General features: G+C 41.6%; 1 protein-coding gene across 5 annotated transcripts in view; it reads left to right on the forward strand.

Annotated features, from left to right (window-relative positions):
- The window catches only part of LOC122419441 (myelin regulatory factor-like protein), a 63,782-nt gene that overhangs the window by 35,254 nt on the left and 5,622 nt on the right, over positions 1-22,906 (forward strand). For 2 of the 5 annotated variants that reach the window (XM_043433999.1, XM_043433991.1), the window contains exons 2-10: positions 13,568-13,661; positions 18,437-18,640; positions 19,458-19,552; positions 19,688-20,004; positions 20,427-20,693; positions 20,772-20,950; positions 21,485-21,701; positions 22,240-22,410; positions 22,498-22,827. In XM_043433999.1, coding sequence (XP_043289934.1) covers positions 13,568-13,661; positions 18,437-18,640; positions 19,458-19,552; positions 19,688-20,004; positions 20,427-20,693; positions 20,772-20,950; positions 21,485-21,701; positions 22,240-22,410; positions 22,498-22,827 — 1,874 coding nt within the window. The remainder of the gene's footprint in view (positions 1-13,567; positions 13,662-18,436; positions 18,641-19,457; positions 19,553-19,687; positions 20,005-20,426; positions 20,694-20,771; positions 20,951-21,484; positions 21,702-22,239; positions 22,411-22,497; positions 22,828-22,906) is intronic. The other 3 variants (XM_043434008.1, XM_043434017.1, XM_043434026.1) reach the window with 3 other exon arrangements.

A 22,906-nucleotide genomic window follows, 5' to 3' on the forward strand; every position in this document is an offset into this window, starting at 1 on the left:
GACTCGGTCGAGCTATATTTTCAGCGCGATGGACTAACGTTTGGAATCGTTCTCCAGTCGTTCTCCACGTTTCTCGTCGATTTGGCACCGCCCTCGAGCAGCAAATATCCCCTCCGTTCGTTGCCAGCTTGGATTCGTTCGTCACAAACACGAATCCGATAATCCCCGCCGCTCGCGCGGGCGTCACACCGATGCAAAGTAGCTCGGACGCACACAAACGCTCACAAGCTCGTGGCAGCTCCGATAGAAGTATTACTATGGCGTTTATCTTCGCAAGCCTAGCCGAAAGAGCGTTTCCACCCCGCCGCGTTTCGCGTCAACCCAAATCGAGATCCACGAGCTCAACCGCGGACTCGGTTGTTTGATGTTGCACCAAAAGCATCAACGTCCACGTTCCTCCCCACGGGCTCGCCGATTTTCCTCAAGTTTGCTTCGAACCTCGTTGAAAAACAGTTTGTGAAGTTTCTGTGCTTCGTTGGCGCTCCGAAAACTTGGCGAGTCAACCAAAGGCGCGGCAAGCTTTCGAGTCACTTTTCGATGACGCTCCACCGAAGCCTTAGAACCGAGGGAAATTCGGGTTTCTTTCAACGATTTGATCGGCCGAGGAGTGCTTGGACCCGGGTGATTCAAGGACGTGAGTGAATCCGGAGTGATCCGAAAGTTGGGGCTCCGACAAATTTCGGTGCGAGGAAAAACATTGGGATTTAAAACTGCGACTGATCGTCGATCGGGACGAGGCTTTTGCCGACTCTTTTTGGCCAGCGATTTGAGAATGTGCGTCACTAAAGTAGGCGTCAAAGTACGCGTTGCGATGGGTCTCCGTTATCGCTCGTTCCTCGATGGCCTCTGTCGCGTTTAACTACGTAGCGAACATGTGCGACGAAAGTGTCGATAAAACAAAAACATTTGAACCCGAGAGATTTTCGTCGATCTTCTCTCCCCGTGCCCGACGCTTTTTTTAGCTTTTCCGTTTTATTTCCACCGCCGACAAGTCCCTCGAGACGATCCAACCGATCCTGCTTTTCGGGAAATAAAGCACCGCATAATGGAGTTCACGTGGACTATTCAGCATCCAACGGGTGCTGACGTTATCCAGGAAACCCGAAGCCACTCGAACGACCCTGACGAAACGACTCCGCACTCGGCCACCCGACGACTTCTGGCGGTCACAGGTACGAGTCCATCTCGATTCACTTTTACGAAGCCGCCAACTCGTCCTCGGAGACGAATCGTCGTTGCGAGGTTCTGAGACCGCTTTTCCTTCTCGAAAGATTTTTCATCGTTTATTTTCTCTCACGGGCTTCCGCGGGGCGATTTACATTGAATTATAATAGGCGGCTCCATTAATCGCGGCGATTAAATCATCGGATTATCCCTCACGCGACAGACTCGATTTCACCTCGGTTTCTTTCATTCGATTAAAATGCCTCGGAACATCGGCGTCGTTGCTTCTCCATTTTTCTCCAGTTCGCCAGGACAAAAAACGAGAAATTCGATATTTTTCTACGGAGCGTACAATTACAAATTCAAATGCTCATTTGCTCATTTGACATCGCGCTTCTTCGCTCTTTTTTTTCGCTTTTATCCTCGACACTGTTATTATTTGTTTGATTTATGCATTGAAGAAACGTACGCGAGCAATTTCAGTCCTCGCCGTGATTTTTTTCTCTCCGTTTCGAATCCTCTTCACTGCAGAAACGAACAAATTTTTCTCCGCTGTAAATATCCTTATTTTGCTATAATTGCTGCAGCGGGCGAGCGTGCCTGGACGAGGATTTTCACAAAACTCTGTAAGATTGGAATAAACTGAGGGAAAAATGAATTTCCATCAACTTAGCGAAAAGCACTGAAAACCCAAATGATTTCAAGCTTCCGGACAACTTTATCTCGAATTTAGGGATCTCGACGAAAGCTCATTCGCGCGTTACGAGCTCCGACTCATTTCGAGTTTCGATGACAGTCGCTAAACGGCTGCCGAAGCGATCGCTCAGCGAAATCGCTCTCCCGCCGGTCCCAGGGCTGCTCGAGGCCAATAATTATTCGCTTCCAATTGTTTTGCAGAATGTTGCGTACACGCCTTGGGAAAACACCTGACGATTTTCCCTCGTTTTTTGCTCCGCCCTCTCGATCACTGCCTGCTCGCCAGCGCGAGCAGCAACAGCCTCGAAATTAGGAGGGTCGTTTTCGAGTGCTCGCGTTTCACGAATTTCCTAAGTGTGACGTCGAATTTCTGGATTATTGGTCAAACGCTGACCGGCGGGGGGTTGCAACGAACGATGCAGCTGTTTTGGTCAGCTAAACGATCGCAAACGGAGGGTACATAATCGATTAACTCGCTCGGTTTAAATACCGGACTTCCGGTTCCACCCTCGTGGTTACCGATCTGCTTACACGCATTTGCTATTCTTTTTGTTTCACTCGCCCGTACACGAGCAGCTGTTTGTCCTCTCGTCGATGAGAACTTTCGAGAGAAAAAAGCCAAAAGGTTCCTCCAGTTTTGCAAATTATTTCGCCGCCGTCAATATAATTGTTTGTGCACTGAATAAAAGATCGATAAATTTAAAAAAAATTGAATTCTTTCAACTCACCAATTTCATTGATTTGGAAACGACGGATTTTTTCATTCGCATCCACAGTCGATTAATCCAACAACATATTAATGAAATTTCATTCTTTTATTTGTAGGTTCAACCAGAATAAGGGTCCTATTTTTTCATACATTCTTCTATATTTTCGTTGTTGATTTAGCTAGAAATACGACGGAAAATGTAAAATGTAAATGTAAATAAACTGTGACGACGATCACAGTTTATGGTACCTCTGGAACCATTTCAATCGAAGAAACATTCTGATACATTTTTCTGAATATTCGAATCGGTTTTATATTAGATCGACAATAACGTGTTCAGGTTTAACTGAATTTGATAGATTTTAACACATTCTCGTTTATCGAACTTGAGTTAAATTTTGACCAATTTTTTCTTTCATTGTGCGATTTTATCGGAGATCAAAAAAATTTGATCGTTCAGCTGAATTGAATTCTTGTTTCAACATTTTCGAATTTTATTTTGAAGCATCTCAGAAATATTGTCAGAAGCTTTTCCGCTGTTTCGGAAATTTTCGTATCCCACTTTTGCTTGAAATAAGCGAAATTTCTTGCGATCACAGAACTTTTATTTTCAGTCGAACTTCGTGTCGTCACTTTTATGGGAATTCTCGTATTTATTAACCGCTGAAAAAGTGCGGAGACGTTTTTTCGACGAGTTATCCGGGAGCCCGAATTGAGAATCGTCAACTTTTATCACTTGCTCCGTTCCGCTGTTCGTTGAAGCGTGGAAAGAGCTCAGTCGGAGATCGTGGTGAAAAGAAATTATGTCACAACGTTGAATGATTCAGAGGCGAGAGATGATGAGGAATAAGCGCCCGAATGCGCGACTTTCTTTTGCCCAATGAGCTGTATTTTTCAGCAAAGACGTTGCATTTTCTCGGAATAATATTCCCCATCGAATCGCGTAGTTTCGAGAGACAGAGTCCAATCTGTTTTTAGCATCGAGTTATCGAGCTGCTGCTGGTGCTCTCGGAATTTCTCTAATTGCGCGCTCTCTTTTCCGCTCATTTTCTCGCGCGAGATTAACGATTCGCATCGATTTTTCTTCGTTGGTATTGGCCCGAGGCGCGGCAGTCGATCGGCGAGATAAAACTCTCCACGTTAATCGGCGCCCAAATTGTTCGTTTACTGAGCAATCTTTTCAAATTCATTTCCCCCGGAAAGAAGAAACTGGAGGCTTCGAGATGATTAAAATGCAAAAATGGAGTGAAAAACTGCGCTGATCGTCGAAGCGTCCGATTCACAGAGCTGAGAATTTGTTCACTCCAACTTCGTGTCCCAGCGATCTGATCGACCAGAAGTAACATTCTATTTGCGTTGCGGTGAAAGTCTCGGCGATGAGTCTCATCTTTTTGCTTCGTTCACCAACGATGTCAATGGCCCGATGAAATATCACTCCGGAGTCGTTTTTCTTTCATCAATTAGAACGAAAAAGGCGAGCGAAAACGTTGGACGTGGAGTTGCACTAAATCGAACGTGTCGCGTCGCTCGATCAGTCCTTAAATTTCTCAATCGCCTTCCACAAAGTGTAGCTTCGCGTTTGACGCGAGAAAATCAGTTCGAGGGGGGGGGGGGGGGGGTCCGAGTTGAGTGCGAGAATTCGAGCGAAAAAAATCCTCGCGATTCGACGTTGTTGCAGAAATAAGCGAACTCCAGGAGTTTCCGATCGCGACCGATCATCTGGGAGAAAAACCCGAGGACGAATGCCTAGAAGCGAGTTTTTCCAGGGAGAAAATGGATCTCGAGGGACCATATTCGGCTTCGAGGAGTGTGTCGAAACTCAGTCCGGACTCCACGAAACGTGTCGAGGTTCGAGTTGCAACGAAAATGAAATGTTTTGTTCTCGCTCGATTCGCGAAAACTTTGTCGCGTAATCGGCGCTGGGACTCGCTTTTTTCACGTGATTTTTTCTTCTCTTCAATTGTACCGAATGATGGAAACAATTATGATCCAAGCGGAGCTCGTATCCTTCGCGGAGAGCTCGAAAGAACGACGAGCGGTCGAGCTCTCAGCTAATTACTAAACACCTGTTACGCAAAAGCTTCAAGACCGAGAAACTCTCGTGAGCCAACGCGAATTCATGCTGCGCTGTATATGAATTAAATTGTACGCTGTGCCTGCCGCATTAACTTCGCGTACGTTTGTGTTCAACTCCCAGTCTCGTATTCACATACTAAAACTCTCGGGAAAGTCGTCAATGCACAATTCCATGCGAGTTTTGTCTCAAAAGAAAGTTTAATTTTCATGGAACGATCGCGCCGATGTAAGTCCCGAGAACACATGGAAATCTCGGCAATAAAAAACACCGAGAATATCCCGCGACGAATTATTCTCTTCCGCAAACGAGATTGGAAAGCCCGCTGATCTGATAATATCGTTGATTTGTTTCCGCACTTGACCAATCGGACGATTACAATCTTTCGAAGCTCGAATCCAAAACGCAACAGCGATTTTATTCCATCGATTTCTTTTTTTTTTTACATCTTTTAAACGAAAATGCTGAGAATTTGGAGTTGGAATATTCCAATAGCGATTCTCCATTAGAATGCGTTCGATCCGACACCGATAAATATCAAAACTCTGTTTTTATTCCTAAATATATTTACTTTTGAGTGTCATTAAAAAAAAAACGGAGTTTTCATGTTTTAAATAAAAGTTTCATTAAGAGAGTTCACGCGAATCTAATGGAAATCGAAAATTCCGGCTTTAAGAGTTGAAATTCGGAAATATGCTAGAAATATACAGCGTACATCTGTTCCCGGATTATTATAGGATCTACCGTCCAGTTGTCGAGAAAATCACATTTTTTTAAGGGTTATACATAGATCCTCCCAACTTAAAAGAGCCAAAAACGAGAATAAGAAAATATAATGTTTTTAGATATCAATGATGTCTTGAGAAAGCATTGTTACCGGTGAAAATCACTTGGGAATAGAAAAAGGAAAACATTTATTTGAGGTTAACGAGTAATAACGACACAAACGGTGGAAGGTTTGACAACACCATGAGCCAGCTGGTTTACAATACGGATATGCATACGCATATAAATAGAAAATGGCTGTTGTCACATTTTGCTTGACGATTTAACCACGAAAGTATTTTAACCGTTATCATTATATTAAAAATCAATCAAACACAACAAATAAGTTGCACATTATTTTGATAATTGGGAGAATAAATTTTAATCGTTTCTTTGATCATGAAAAGAGCAAAAAAGTTCAGTTGCTTTTTTGAATCACAAGTAACGCATGATTTTCCTTAAATGAACGGAATTATGATTGATTATCAAGACATGAAAAAATCCACTTATTTTTGAGTTTCATACGAAGATGAGAAGAGTTTCGTACTAGAAATAACATTTTCATGCCCTTGAACATTCAGGATCGAAAACGACTGGAAAAGTCGTTTTCCTAAATCCATCCTCGAAAAATCATAAAAATTTATGAAAGTTTTGTGTAGTTGAATATTCAAGATTATAATTGCCTATGAAAACCTGCCCATTAATTTTTATCGAAAAATCATAACGTTTTCATGCTTCGAATGAAAGTTGTATGTCACCGAATATCATCCAGGATTGTAATTAACGATTAAAATATCGCAGGATTCGTTAATTTTTTAGATTTATCAAGAAATTGTTGATAAGAATAATTCCTGGGAACTGGGAGATGGAATAATCTCCACGGAATTCTTTAGTTTACGAACTTGAATACGAATGTGCTCGTTTCATCGGGAGAGTCGATCGATCCTCAGGCGATTTTATCATATCGGATACGTAGGATCCTCATCCCCATATCTAATTTCGTGTGTACATAAACGGCTGGGAATACAGGAGAAAAAGTATTGGAATATTCAGACTGGATGGTCGAAGGCCCGAGCCCCTCCAGCCCCTCATCCCTTCGAGAGAATCGCGCGGAAAAGGTTCTGTTTGGTCGATAAGGTAGCTATGCTGATGAGTTGGCAACGCCCCAGCAGCCAACGGAACAAGCTCGACGAATAGCCTTAACTCACCCCTTCGCATTTGTCCTCCATACACCTGACTATATTACCAACATTTACAACCTCAATCGCGTCTGCTTGGAACCTTCCACTGCGAATCGTCTATAAAAAACTCCAAAGTCGGAGGACTTTTCGTCCGACTTGGAAATGACGATGAGCAACGACGAAGTCGCGTCCTTCGAACAGTATTCGATCGAGTTTCATGCCGATTTGTATAATTGAAGGAAATGAAACTTGGTTGAGGAGCTTTTTTCATTGGATGCAGAGAGATTTATTTCGTAGGAATTCTCATATGAAGACGAAATTAACGAAATTTCAGTGGAACGTACGAATTCAGGGTTTTTAAGGTCGTTCGTACACGAAACGATTTTCTCAAGAAAGTCTTCTTAAAAAGTCTTTTTATTAGTCCTCTTTTCTTGATCCATTCCCTTTGCGCTCTCTAAAGCGATTTTTTACATAAAAAACTACAGTATTTTCGTTAGGGACGAATAAAATTTTGGGTTCAGTCAGTGCACGATGGATCAACGATCTCAAGGAGGGTGGATCGCGACGATACAATGTTGCCATGCTAAACCATCTTAAAAATATCAAGGAGTTTCGGTACAAAAGTCTAAATATTAAGAAATTGATCAAATTTGGTGACAATGTTCTTCAACATCAAGTGCGAAAACACAAATTTTTTCAAAATTTTCTTCTACTTAGTTATCGAGTAATTACGCATTAAAGCACATTTCTTATGCCCGGTATGTATACCTATATATGTGGAAACGCTATGCTTATACACGTGAACTTCAGTGATCAATTACTCGATAACTGTGTAGAAGAAAAATCTTAAAAAATTTGTATTGTCAAATTTGGCACTAAAGAATTATTTTGACCAAATTTTATAAAATTCTGAACTTTTTGAAATTTTTTGTTTTTAGCATGGTTTAGCATTGCAACATTGTATCGTCTGTACCGAAACTCCTTAAGAATTTCAAAATGATAAGAATTTAATGAAATTTGATGAATGTATTCTTTAAAGATGTATAAGACAATATAATTTTTTTAGATTTTTCAACCACATAGCTCTCGAGTAATTGAAGACTAGAGTTCACGTGTATAAGCATAGAGTTTACATTTATACAGTTTTACATCTCGTGCATAAGAACTTCGACTTAACGCTCAATTATGCGATAACGATGTGGTAAAAAAAGTTTGAAAAAAATTGTATTTGTATACTCGATGCCAAAGAATGTTATCACCAAATTTTATCAAATTCTGATTATTTTGATTTCGTGATCCACCCTCCTTGATTAATGGTTTGCGATTTCATTCGCTAAAAGATAAGTTGAAAAAATGTATTTATAATTTCGAATGACATGAATTTAGAGTGATATCTCTAAAAAACGCAATGACGTCATAAATTGACATATTCGCGTATATAAGAGTGCGGCAGGGGCTCGCGCTGGTTTTTCTTTTACACTCTCGTTTGTTCTTTCAATACTTTTGACGTCGAGCCGCGACCGCGTCTCTTGATTAAGTAAAAATCTACCCAGTACAGACACCCATAAAGTACGATCCTACGGGCATGATCTACCTTAATAATCGAAATCGATGCTCTTCATCGTTGATTACCGACTGTTCTCTGCTCGATCGAGTACAGAAAAGGAACTTTTTTCGTAACGATTTCCCCTTTCCTCTGTTTATATTTCGAAGTTTTTTTCAGGCTTTTTTGGTGCGACACATTGGCAGAAAAGAGTCTGAAATTTCTTGGCTCTGCAGGCTCGTCCTTACACTTGATTCGCTCTGCGGATAAGCCGTTCTGCTGCGACTGTACGACCGGAAAGGTCGAGTTATGACACTTGAATCGTCGCTCTCTTAAATGCTTAAGAGGGTCCAAGGTGCTTACACGTAGTCGCGGAGCGCGCGTACACGTACGTCCGAGTGTCCGACAAAATGCCTCGCATCAATGTGCTCTCCTATTAATAAAAAACGACGTATACACTCGTACGAGAACCGAGGAAGTTTTGATTCGAGCGGTTAGCAACGTCGACAACAACGGTCTCCCCCGACCCTCTCTCCAAACGTTTCAATTCAAGATTTTCATTCAGCATCGTGTGTGCGTGCGCTAATAAGATTTTATTAATATCATTCGAGCGACTCGGACGAGGAGCAAACCTTTGAAAATGAATGAAAAGAAATGTTCAACGAGCCAGCGCGTCTCGATCGAGTATCTTTTATTTAGAAAGTTCGAAAAGCCTTTTGTCCTCTTCGTACGTACTCGTTTTTCATTTGCTTCATCTTCGCTTCGAACGCATTGACAACCGGAGAAATTTCTTTGCGTTTTTCACCTCTGGAATGCCATTCAAGATTTTTATCTGCCAACCGTTTTCCCCATTTTTCCATGCCATTTAGCTTCCACTTCAATCGCCATTAGCCAGGCGACTCCATCACCCGTGAAAATGCTTCACGGCTAATGGCAAATCGACCAAGTCCAAATGCGGACGCCGAACACTCCCCGGTCGATCCTGCCGCGGCAAAAAATTTATGGCAAACAAATCTCTCGCCGCTTTTCCTCACAACGCCGAAGATTGCTTTATTTCCAACACTTTTTCAGCCGGCTCTTTCCCTCCGGTTTCAAAGAAAAAAATCCATCGACGCATCATCCAATCGCTTTTTGGACTCTCGCCTCGATTTCTTCGCGAATAATTGACTCGCCGCACGAGCGCAAGCGAAATACTTGTTTTTCGACTCGAAACCTCATGGTCAGCAAAAATTTCTCGTTTTTTTTCACTTCCAACGATTTTGGTCGAAGTTCAGATCAGCGGAAGATCCGAGCGACCGCGACGATCGACGAATCTTATTAACGGAGAATCGTTCGGGTCGAGAGAACCGAAGCCAAGTCAGGATTTGTAAGTCTCCTTGCAAACTCGAAGTCTCCGTAGCTCGTGTTCCAATCACCTCGATTCCCTCACGTTGTGGAATGTCGCGAGCGAGTGTTCCAGCTCCCTCTGATTTCCCCCTCCCCCCCTCGCCCCCTCGCTCGAGTAGTGAAAAAATGGTGCCCCGATTCCTCTCGCGCTGCTCGCTGCAGCTTCGTACTTCACCGTTGCTACTGCGTTACGATCTCACTCGTGCTCTCGATTGCCTACTTTGTGCTGCTTCGATTCCTCGTACGAGCTTTTTTCCGAACGTTCTCACGAGTCCATTTGCATCGAAGCGGGCTCGAGCAGTTTGTGAGCTTTTGCCTCCGAGCCCAAAACGCTCGACGATTTTTTACAGCGCTGCGCGGAAATCTCGTAACAGGAAATTTTACTTTTTCATTCGATCAATCAAGCTGCTTCGACGTCACTTTTTCTGCATGCTCGTTCTGCGAGGTTTCTTTCCGGCACTGAATGAAATTTTCCTTCAAATATTTCACCAAAATCGTCTTCGCGGGATCGTTCGAAAAGCAAAATATGCCGATTCGTGTTTTTGCTTCTGTCACCTTGAGATTGTGACCGACGAATAGAATGCGACCGCTGCACCAAAACGCATCTTATTGACCCAGAATAATGCGTCTGAAATGTTTATGTCAGTGGAACTAGGTTTTGCTTCGCGTTTATTCCAATGACAGAAAAAAAGGTCGCATATTTGTATTCCATTCTGTATCCAATCGCCTGTTGAGTAATGACCGCTCCGCGGAGATTCGTTGATTAGTCGCTTCGTCGTTCGTTCCGTTGCACGGAATCTTGTGTCGCGACTCGCAACGATTTATCAAAAATTACCACAGTAAAACGAATTCACCGTCGAGATCGAAGTTTCGTTTGATCTCAGGCAAAAACCGATTAGAAAATCTGAGAAACCAGATATTGGAGGAGAAACGATCAACGGTTGATCGAATCGACGAAAAAAATTCTCGTCCGAGAAGCTCGTCTCGATTCTCAAAACACAATTTCTCAGGGTATTTCTTTAACGAAACCGAATATTCTACAAATACCTCATTTTAAATAACAGTAAAGTAAAAATGCATGCGAATAGTTTCGCGAAATTTCACGTCAGGATATCGAACATTTAATAACGAATAAAAACTTGAAAAATCGCAAAATTTATAGGGGAGCTTAGGAAGATTCCATCACCACCAAATTCCTGATACAAACGGTCTCGCGGATAGAAAAAAATGTAAGAAATCCATAGCGACGATAAAAATGAAGGGTTATACCGAACCCTTAAAAGCGACATCAACGACAGAATTTGGAAAAGTGGCAGAAGCAGAAGACTTCTCGAGGGTCGCAGAAATCAGTTGAAATTTCGAGTGTCTAGTTTGCGCCACCAAAAGATGCGCTCGTGCGAAAGGAGTGGGGCTCAAGCTCGTCGAATGTTCTCCACAAATCTGCGGTCATTCGAAGAGCAATAAAAGAATTCAGACGTCCAATGGCAACGAACTTGTGTCTCGTTAAAAAATAAAAATTGAAAAGAAATGTCGCTGAAGCAAGAGACAAAAAGGTGAAGCAAATCGTTGTCCGTGTAATTGCGGAGTCTCGGAAAATAATGGAATCTTTAATAGCGCGTGTTGCCCAGTAGATTTTCCGTTTGCGTGGAAGGGATAAGAATTACACGATTGCGATGTGCGCGTGCACAAACACACAGAGACGATAAAATTGTAGACCTACGCGAAGCGATTTGACGTTGAGATTGCCCGATCGTTTCGATCTCTCGCGGCTAAAGAATTCCTGCAGAGACGGTCTCGATACCCGTTCACAAGACCTTTAACGAAGGACCCCGAGACTGACGCCTCGCGTCTCGCATCAGCTGTTATTACGTGTGCATGTGCCACACAACTCACTCTCAAGATTGTGCTGCACTCCGATTAACTGTATTCCAATGCATATGCACACTTTAGTTGCGCCGATTAAACGCAAACGTCACTTTTTACGCTCGCCTCTCCTCTGTGTGTGTGTGTGGCTGTGTGTGTGTCTGTGCGTTTGATTACAGTACAATCTACGTGCACTCTCGGCAAACTTGGCAAACTCGAGTTTCTACGCTCCCACGCAAACGTCGTGCGTTTCTACAGGCTCGTACAAATCGAGCTGGATTTGCCATTTTCACGGGCAACAGAACGCGGAACGTTGCGAAAAAAGAATTTTTAAACCGAGTCTGTGTTGTGGATGGAGAAAAATTTGGAGACACGATTTTTTCTGGAAGTCAAAAATCACTGACTCGTGGATGAAACGATCGAAGGTCGAGTTGCCGGAAGCGCAGATGAGTTTGTTTAGGAAACTTTTCTTATTCGGTTGCTCACGCATGCTTTTTGGTTGCTTCAATAAAAATTCGTTCGATGGTCTGTTTTGAAATTGACTCAAAGTATTCGTTGGGACGAATGAATTATTTGGTTCATTTCGGTATTTTGGTGTCTGAACCCGGTTTTGTGTGGTTTCGCCAAAGCTCTGTTGGCTCGACGAACAATTTTTTTCACCGTTTACAAACTTTTTAGTTTCATTTTGGAAACATTACTCATCGAATCGAGTATTTCGGTTGAGAAAAACGTTTTTCCAGGTGAAAAAAGCCTTTGGAATTCGTTTCAAAAAGGTTTTGAGCTCCAAGTTTATAAAATGCAGTCTGAGGGCTACGGACGATGCAATTTCAATTTTTTTTTCTTCTAGTACTTCCTCTACACCCGAATCCGACGTGAGAGCGTGGACGCGAATGGAACACCGGTCTGAGAATTGATACGAAGAATGAATTAATCTTGAGACGAGTCTTCGGCGTCAACTGCATCCTCGCACTCGCCCGTTATCTCGAGGCATTACAAATACCTCGAATTAAAAGCGACTTTTGTTATTTCGCAGTCTGAGCGTGCTTCATTTCGATCATATTTTTCACTCAAAACATTTTTCCTCGCGAAATGGATTAAATATAATTGAGGAAGACTCACAATGGCTTGAAAACTTTGACAAGTTTAATTTATGACTGAACGAAAATACGAAATTAAGGTAGACCGTGCCCGAACGATCGTATTTTAAGGGTGTCCAAATTGGATCGATTTTTACTGCCTAATTGAAGATTAAATCGCTTTAAATTGACGTCAAAATTATCAATTCGAAATTGTAAATACATTTTTCAACTTATTTTGCGACGAATGGATGAAGAAAAAAGTATTAATAAAAAGACAGAAGGCCATGACAGAAATGACTCAAGCCAAAAGAAAGAAAATGCCGCAATAAGCAAATGCGAGGTTACGCGCGTCCTCATTACCAATTTTGTTCAATCTTTAAGGTAATATATCTTTATCACTATGTAAATTTCAAGACTCTTAAGAAAATCGTATCCTGCGTGAACTACCTTAAGACATGTTTTGTTGGTACTTCGCCGTTCAAATTCTTCATTTCGTTGCTCGAGTTTCTCGTACGGTTTTCCCCCAAATATTTATCTATCCGCGACCCATGATCGGTGAATCGATGGGACTCGAATCACCTACCAGAATGACGTAAAGCTCGCGTGGTCTTTCGAGTGACGAAAAAAATGGGGGAAAAACATAGAAAAATTTAAGCAAAGCCACAGCTGCGCGTGTAATTGGCCAATGACAAAGATCTCTTATTTAGTCAGCCACGATTTTAATTCTCGTTCGGCCACATTCACTCGTCGCTGCGTGCTCGGAGAATGAGACGATTTATCCTTACATAAACGAAGGATTCTTTCAACGTGTTTTTCCATGATATCGCGGAGTTACGTGTGCTCGCGAATCAGCGCCGAGAGTCTCGAAGATATCTGTCGAAGACAGAAGTGTGCGAGTGTCTCCGACGAGTTTTCCATTATTTCAAAGTATATGCAGCAATTACAACGAACTCGAATGATTTTACAATCAAACTTAACGATTTGAGGACGTCTCGAAAATTTAAAAGGAAAATAAAAATACAAATTCTTGGGTTAAAACAATGAAAAACTTTTCCTCTCGTGATCGATCGAAACTACAATTTTGGAAATCCATTTCTCTGCTTTCAGGAAGGGGCGATTTCGTAGGTGGCATCGACAACGAGGCACTCGATTTTTCTCAGCTGGAAGACTTCATCAACAGCGATAGCGAACAACCGGCAACGTAAGACTTCACGAATGAATAATAAACTCGAACGAAAACGGATAAATATTAATATTCTATTCTTCGCTTAAATATAACTAATCACTAAAAATCTTGTCTTCATTAAGGGGGCAGCCCCGCTTTAGAAAGTCGAAAAAATCGATCATTCTCGGGAATGTTTCAAGAATACTCGCCATAGGAAACTTTTTAGTACATTCGAGGATGTGTCAAGAGTACAAAAACATTTTTTAAGGTGAGAAATAACATGGTTTATGCCCAAAGTCTGATTGTCGAAGTTTCCCAGCTGCGTACAATGTGGAGATCGTGATTATTGTCTCCAACAAAAATCCCAAGTTTTTTTTTCCATTTTTATATTTTTTCCTTCCATGTGAACCTATGAAAATCCGAAAAAATTGCGAAATTCTATATTTTTAGCGAATTTGAAAAAAACGCTTCTAAAAAAGAAGAACATCACTTCAACGTGCCGTAAATAAAGAATTTCGCGATTTTTTCGGGTTCTTGTAGGTTCACATGGAAGGAAAATATATGAAAATGCAAAAAACATTTGTAATTTTTGTTACAAACAATAATTACGATCTCCGCATTGCGCGCAGCTGAGCAGCTTCGACAATCGGACTTGGCGCATAAGTCATCTACAAATGAGTATTTCTCACATTGAAAAAAAGTTTTTGTGCCCTTAAAATATCCTCGAAACTACCGAAAAGTTCGCTACGGTGAGTTATTTCCGTCTACCCTAAAAACATTCGCAAAAAAATGGATTCTTTTGACCTCCTAAAGCAGGATCCCCTCGAACCAAAAAATGTTTTCATCCAAGTTAATTCAGTTTTTAAAAAATGTCTTTGTTCTCTTTTTAACGTACTAATGCATACAATTTAGCTGGTAAATTGTAATTTAGCTGCATTTACATCTGCTATGAATCGAAGGATTGTGCATAAAAATATAAAATCCGTTGACCAGCCAAGAGGCAGCGAAATTTCCATATGAATTTATCGATTCGAACGTTTCATGCGTTTCCAACGCAACTTCGTATAGCGCAATAAATTTCATTGTCAATAAAGATAATCGTGGATTAATAAACGGGTGAAAAATCTCGTTCGAGTGCGCACAAACGAGGAGGGATTCGTAGAATTTCAGTGGTGCACGTAACTCGATAGGTTTCCGGATAAACGTTATCTGTCACGATTCGAAAGAGACGTGTACAACGTGCGAGAATAATGACGCGAATAAAACGATCGAGGAGCTAATGTAAGCGATGTATACGAACGAGTAGAAAGAGGAAACGTTCGGTCAGACAGGCACGAGCCAACGTCATTGACTAACTGTACATAATAATACGCTGCTCCAATCATCCATCCCCTTTCTTCCCGAGCCTCCTTTGCTCTACTCTCTTTTATTCCAATTAACAAATTCGAATGAGTTCAACATTTATTCGTGACGTTACTCAATCTCGGCGATCGTTGACGCGCCATCAAACTGGCTGCTGCGAATTTATGTTTTATTTGTCACTACTGAAAGACGTTTTAGGTTGAAAACCCGTCATTTTTAGTCTCAATGATCTGGACTCTGTTCATAATTGGAAAAAGGCCCAGAAATTTGGACGAGAGCGTTCAAGAATCGAGATTTCGAACTTCCGGTATTTGTGTGGGCGTCAATAAAATTATCAATTTCGTCATCATCGAATGTCAATACTTTTTGGGCGACGAAACACTAGTTTACTCATTGGAATTTATTGCTTTTTTTTTTCAATTCGAGTTTGATTTGCAGTTCAACATTTTTTCGTTCGTAAGTAGTGTTATCTGCTTAACAAATTTCGTGGCTTTGGTTCGGATCGAGTCCCTTTTTCTTTTGATTTCTTCGACGTTTAAAACGATTGGAAATTCCTTGGCCTCCCGTTTTCCACTGACTTAATCGACGTTGCGGTCTTTGGACACGGACGAAGTGTAATCCGAGTTGGAATAATGGTCGAAGATAGTCAATTCCCTGAAACGAAATGATTCCCGACACTTCCGGTCGGCGTGCGCTGACCGGCGATCATTATTCGACTCCCATATTGTGCTCCTTTCCCTCGGAAATCATCGTCGTTGTGACAAATGATGATGAAAATGTCAGCCGCGCATCCGTCCTCCGGAGAGTCAATTCATTTCGCGTTACGCAACGCGACAAACGTTTTCTCGTTCAATCGGCCTCACGCGAAAACCGGGATCGCGCCAAATTCCAGTTTCGCAGCCGTCAAAATCCTCTTCTATGTTCGCTCCTCATTTAAGGATATATTGCACAGGCGATACAATGTTGCCATGCTAAACCATGCTAAAAACATAAAAAAATTCAAAATGATCAGAATTTTATAAAATTTGGTGAACATATTCTTTAGTGCCAAATTTGACAATACAAATTTTTTAAGATTTTTCTTCTGTACAGTTAGCGAGTAATTGATCACTAAAGTTCACGTGTATAAGCATAGCGTTTCCATATATATAAATATACATTCCGGGCATAAGAAATCTGCTTTAATGCGTAATTACTCGATTACTAAACAGAAGAAAATTTTGAAAAAATTTGTGTTTTCGCACTTGATGTTGAAGAACATTATCACCAAATTTCATCAATTTCTAATTATTTCGACTTTTGTATCATTCACCCTTAAGGCCTTTCACCCTTGCAGTGGCCGAAAAAACGTGATTTTCTTGATTTTTTTTCGACAAGAAAGTAAATGTTTATCGAAAAACTGTGAACGATATTCTATAGTGCATATGTTCGTGTACTTGTACAATTTTTTTCGTCAAAAAATTTCTCAAAATGGCGCAACTGTATTCCAGTAGCACCTTTTTTTGAGCATCAGTTACAGTGGACATGATAACTAAAAAACTATTGATCCGATCCATACGAAATTTATACCCCTTTTGTGTTATAATGGTAGCTTGGGCCTGGACGAAGGATCTGTAAAAATTTTAATTAAAAAAAAAATGGCGACGTTTTTAACAAAAAATTCATTTTTTGAGGTGCTAATTTTTCGGTTTTTTTGTTACAATTTCTTTTCCTACAAAATAAGAAATCCTTCATCCCGGCTCTAGCTAGTATCATAATAAATAAGTGGTATAAATTTCGTATGGATCGGATTAATAGTTTTTTAGTAATCGTGTCCCCTGCGAAGGTATTTAAAAAAAAAATACGATTCTGAGATAATCGGGTTTATGAAATCTCGTGAGAAGATTCTTCAGACATTGTACTTGAAGAATAGCTAATAAAAAAATGTTTGAATTTTCCGCCCATCACAAGCGTACATAAGGCCTTAATTAAGAACTTTCGAAAGGAATTTTTCTCGCAGTAAAAACAGACTCACTCTGGTCTCAGATTCTGGACTTTTCAAAAAGTTTGTTCCAAAACGTTACTCCAAAATATCCGGAGAGAAAATTGCATCGGAAATTCGTCGGCTTTGTCAACTTTCTGGCACCAGGACGTCGTCTCAAAGCCAAATTAATCGAACATTCGTTTGTTTCGCGACTTCCAACGACGTTCGAAAAAATCCCTCGTTCTCGTACAAGAAAACTTCAAATTTCCTCTGAATTACTGTGATCATTTTTTTCATTAAAAAAAAAAAGAAATTTCAATAACAATTGAAAACGCGATGTTGGCTTAAATTCATAAATACAATTAAGACCAAAATTTCCAAAACCAACGCCACAATCATCAATAAAGTGCCGTTCCGTGAATTTCTCATCCTAAAAACTACTCCACAAAAGCTATGAAAAGTTGCACATAAACTCGTTCCACAAAATCCAAAAGGTTCGAAAAATCGACGGTCGATCGAGCACCAGACGAGTGAATTTTCGAACAATCTTGAAGATCTTTCGAGCTTCCGAGTGGACTGGTCCACCGACGTTGAATCCAGTTCAGAGCAGTTTGGTATTGTATCACTCGTGATATCTGTAACTGCACCGCTTATGTGAGGTTTGAATAATACAGAGCGTGCACAGGGGTGGATAAAGATGTGAAAGAGAAGAGAAAGAGACCGAGCGGGCAGGGGGAGAGAGAGGAGAGAGGGAGGGAGAAAGAGAACTCACTTTGAAGTTGCACTGACAAGGCTCGACCCGCAGCGATCCCGTAACGATATAATGACACGAGCAGACTCGACGAAATTGATAGAATCACTGCCTCTCGTTCGCATTAGACTCGGTAATTTGTCTCGCATCTACTTAAAGGTACGTGCACACACACGGATGAGATTTGTATCGTTTTGCATGTGGACCGATTTGCTGCAAGAGCAAACCGTACGAAAGACCGGGAGGCTCGTGCCACAGCGCGTTCGTTATATCGGTCGATATATGCGGCATCATGGATTGTTTAATCGCGAGGACAGCCCTCACGGCGGATTCGTCCGACCGAGTGTCCCGAAGAAAGCCATTCGTCATTCGATTTACCTTCGTTCTGGGACTTTGCTTTATGTCTCCATTCGGCGTTTCAACACTCGACGCTTCCGCTCGATCGTTCAATTCTACTTTCGTTTTAATTCAGCATCAAAGTTTACTGCGCGGACGAGGTTTTTCCGGGTTGACGGTTGGAGGGATAAGAACCGAGACATTCTTGAATTGTGAAACATTTTCGCACTGGAAAGTATCGATTTTCACGAAAAATCGCGAATTTTCACGAACATCAAATAAATTGTTTTAAATAATGGAAAAAATGTTGTTCCAGACGAAAATTTGTACTTCGCACTGTCAAAATCTCCGATCAGACAGCGGAGACGTTTTTTATGATTTTTTGCACGTTTTTCACAGCTATTTTGCCGACACACTCGCTCACAACGAGAATGGTGGGACAGCGAACCACAACGGACGAGTCGAGGCGACGAATCAACCACCACCGACCAGACTGCCGTCGCCCATCACCCAAAATCTTCCGGTCGGTGCACCCTGTCCACCCGGAAGTACTCCCGTACCACCCTCGACTACGTACAAGGATCCTCAAACATACGCCCTTCCGTGAGTCTCCTTTGCAGATAAATTCAAACTTCGTTAGTAATCAGACAATCTACTTTTGAGCCACTCACTGGTTCTATTGTTTGCAACAAAAATTCCAATTTTTTCCCCATTTTCGTACATTTTCCTTTCATATGAATCTATAAAAACCCGAAAAATTGCGGAATTCTGTATTTACAGCAGGTTGGAGTGATGTTTTTCTTCTTCAGAAGCGTTTCTTTTCAAACTCACTAAAAATATAGAATTTCGCAATTTTTTCGGGTTTTCATGGGTTCACATGGTGGAAGGAAAATATATGAAAATGAAAAAAAAAAAATGGAATTTTTGTTGCGGACAATAATTACGATCTCCGCGTTGTATGCAGTTGAGAAACTTTGACGATTAGACTTTGCGCGTAAAGCGTGTACGAATTAGTATTTCTCACATTAAAAAAATGTTTTTATGTGCTCATGAAATATCCTTGAAACTACACCGAAGAGTAAGCTATGGCGAGTTATTTCCGTCCATCCAAAAACATTCCCGAAAACAATCAATTTTTTTGACTTTGTAAAGCAGGACCCCTCCCTTAATGATCGGTCAAATCTCCTCAGTACAAAACGCTTCTCGAATTCGTTTTTCTGTAAAGAAACGTTTCAAACGAAGCCAGATACGAAATTGTTCGAAAAATGATTTTGGAAGCACCTGAATAGAAATGTGTTCTGAAAAATTTCTTGGGAGACTCGTCACAAGGTCGATTTTCTCGAAAATTCTTGAAAATCGAAACGTTCGTTTGAAAAAGTTCACGCAGTGAAGTAAAATCGTTGAATTTTTTTTTTTACAGGCATGCATTACCCGAGAGTCCACCTGACAGCGGAAGCGAGCCTCCGTATTCGCCGCCAGGTCACCATGAAACCTCGCAACATGTACATTCGCCACGTGAGTATTTTTCCTGCCTAAAAATAGCGGAAAACTGGAACAAACGAATGAGAAACGAATCTGGAATCGATTGAGTTTTCGCCTCAATTAAAAAACATTAAATAATAAAATTGCATTTTTTAATATTTGTTTCAGACGAAAAAGCTGCGCTCCAAGAAATTCTATTACAACACCAAAACAACGCGACGAATTACTCCCCAAATTTGTTGCCACCTTCCCCCAGAGCAATCGCACCCACCAACGATACCCTCCTCTTAACTCACCCTGTATTAACGCCCCTTTTAACTCCATCGACTCCGAGCCTCACGCCGCAACAACCACTTGGTACGTCTTTGGTTCCTCTACCTCAGGAGCACAGTCCTGGTGCTGGCATTACGACCCTCTACTCTTCTCTTCAGTCAGCACCGAAGAAAAGAAAACTCAGTCAGGATGGCCTCGTTCATGTAAAACAAGTGAGTGCTTTCGACCGAATGAGCATTGATTTTCATCAATTCTTGCAAAAAATCATTTTTTTATGAGCATTTCCAAGGAGAGTACGATTTGATTGAAAGCACGTAGGTGTTTGCAGTTTTTTTGACAATTTTTATCGAACAATTTCCTCAACCTTCGAGGTATGGATCAGTCGACAAGGCTCACTTGCAATTTTCCAAATCGAAATTCTTCGAGACAATTTGACCGATTAAAAAATGGCTCTGGCAGCCTGCGCAGTACGATGGCAAAAATCGGCTGACAGAGCCTTCTTTTAATCGGTCCAACTGTCAAGTATTTTGATTTCGAAATGTGCAGCATTTTTCTCGCACTGGTCCATCCTCTTGAGCTATTCATTCGAACGAATAAAAATTTCAAGGTTTTAATCAAGTGAATTTTGATGCAGGAACCAGAGTTGGGAACAGTGGAGCACAGCTGCAGCAGTAGCAGCGCGGTGCTGGACGGGGACGAGGTCAACGGCGACAATTCGTACATCGACGCGAGTTATCAATGCATAAGATTCCATCCGTTCCAGCAGACGTCGTGGCATGCGTTGTGCGACCACAATCTCAAAGAGTTGCCGACACCGCATTACAGGGTGGACGCTGACAAGGGCTTCAATTTTAGCAATTCCGACGACGCCTTTGTCTGTCAAAAGAAAAACCATTTCCAGGTATTTTTTTAACCTGTCGATTTAATTAATTTTTTTCGATTCGTTGAATAATTGAAAAAACAAAATTAATGTTCACAGATCACTTGTCACGCTCAACTCCAGGGCGAAGCAGTATTCGTCAGAACTGGCGAAGGCCTCAAGAAAATCAGCAGCTTTCAGCTCCATTTTTACGGCGTCAAAGTCGAATCACCGACGCAAACGATACGCGTCGAACAGAGCCAAAGTGACAGGAGTAAAAAGCCATTTCATCCTGTGGTGTAAGTGTCACATTCGGGTAGTCATTAACCCTTGACCCCTGCGCAATCTACTTTGGCGAACGCGAATCCTACAATGGGATGGAAAACGAGTCGAGTCTTATCTTTAGCCTAAAATCTTCCTCGTGTCTGATCAAAAGGTTCGGAATGCACCATTCTCGTTGTTTTTTTTTATAACCGAGAGAACGGTGTGTGATAGCGTTTGATTTGGTTAATATTCGATGATGAAAATTAGGAAAAGCTCCAAGGAAAGGGAGAAAAGGTGATTTTAATATGAAAAATAGGGGTCGAGGGTTAATCCACTTTCAATTCCACTTTCCTCATTCGCCCGCGAGCAACGGAAACACAGCACCGAGAGCCACAAATTTTCTTGCCGTACAAAGAATCGATTCTTTGGTTTGTTTTATTTTCAATAAAATCAATGAAGACAGAAAGAATTTTGAGAAACGAAAAAAGAGCAATCTTTTAGGCACGTTTGCAAAATTCATCTCCTTTCCGATGTTTAGGGCTCTCAGCTCCTCCTTTACACTAAAGTAGAGCTGGTTTCAGGGTGGAATTGGGCGGCGAACGAGTGACCAAAGTTACGGTCGGACGCCTCCACTTCAGCGAAACGACGAGCAATAATATGAGGAAGAAGGGCAAGCCGAATCCGGATCAACGCTACTTCCATCTCGTCGTAGGATTGCACGCGCACACCGCCGATCAATCCAGTTACCAAGTCGTCGCACACGCCTCCGAAAGGATTATTGTTAGGGTGAGCAATCGTCAATTTTGCTCACATCCTCGAGCAAGCAACGAACATTGTGGCGTATACAAAACGAGAGAAATATCGGAGAGCCATTTGTAACAATTTTACCTCGTTTTTTTCAACGAGACTAGCTGCGTCGATTGTTGGTCGATCAAATTTGTTGAGCCACCAGAAAAAACGTTGATTCCGACTCGTTTTGTACGTCACTGAATACAGGAACGCCTGAAACAGTGATCCGATGGAAAAGCAACGAGCAATATTACTAAAAATAAACTAAAAAAGTATTGAAGTTTAATTTGTTCGGAGAAAAATTTTAGCTGAATCATCACTTGAGTAGTTGAAGCTCCGTATGACTTCAGTAAAAAAAATATAAAGTTTTTTAAAACCGTTTTTCACGGGCTTTCCGTAGCGATTTTTTCTATCCTTCGTAGTCGTTTGGACCACTGCGTCAGGCTCGCTCTGTGTATAAGAAAAAGAGCGTAGAAAAATCACATTGGGCGATTGGGATTTGGGTTTGTTTCTCGAATTCTCGTTGACTCGTCAGGTATTTGTGCAGGCGAGTAATCCTGGACAATTCGAGTCAGAAGGTACGGGGGTTGGTGCCGAAGGTGGATGGCAAAGAGGAGCTGCACCGGACAGCGTTTATCATGCTGGTCGGGTTGGTATAAACACCGACAGGCCGGACGAGGCCCTCGTTGTACATGGCAACATGAAAGTGAGCTTGCAAAACATTTTTTTCCGCGTGTTTGTTAAGTGATGGGAACGTTTTCGAATGCGTTTTAATAAACATTGAAAATTTCAGGTAACGGGGCACATTGTCCAGCCGAGTGATGCCAGAGCGAAGCAAAACGTTCAGGAAGTCGACACGCGGGAGCAGCTTCGAAACGTCCAACAATTGCGAGTAGTTCGGTACAGATACGCACCAGAGTTTGCTTTGCATTCGGGAATCGGTATGAAAGCGCAAGAAGACACGGGCGTTATTGCCCAAGAAGTACAAGAGATATTGCCCGAAGCTGTATTACCCGCTGGCGATATTGTTCTTCCGAATGGTCAAAGAATCGAAAATTTCCTGGTCGTCAATAAGGAAAGAATATTTATGGAGAACGTGGGCGCTGTCAAAGAATTGTGCAAGGTACTAACTTCTTTTTGCACGCCATATATTCGGGTTTAATTTTCTTTTCTGGAAAAATCGAATCAAGATACAATGAAAA

This window comes from Venturia canescens, chromosome 1 (assembly GCF_019457755.1).
Source record: "Venturia canescens isolate UGA chromosome 1, ASM1945775v1, whole genome shotgun sequence".
Taxonomy (NCBI): Eukaryota; Metazoa; Arthropoda; class Insecta; order Hymenoptera; family Ichneumonidae; genus Venturia; species Venturia canescens.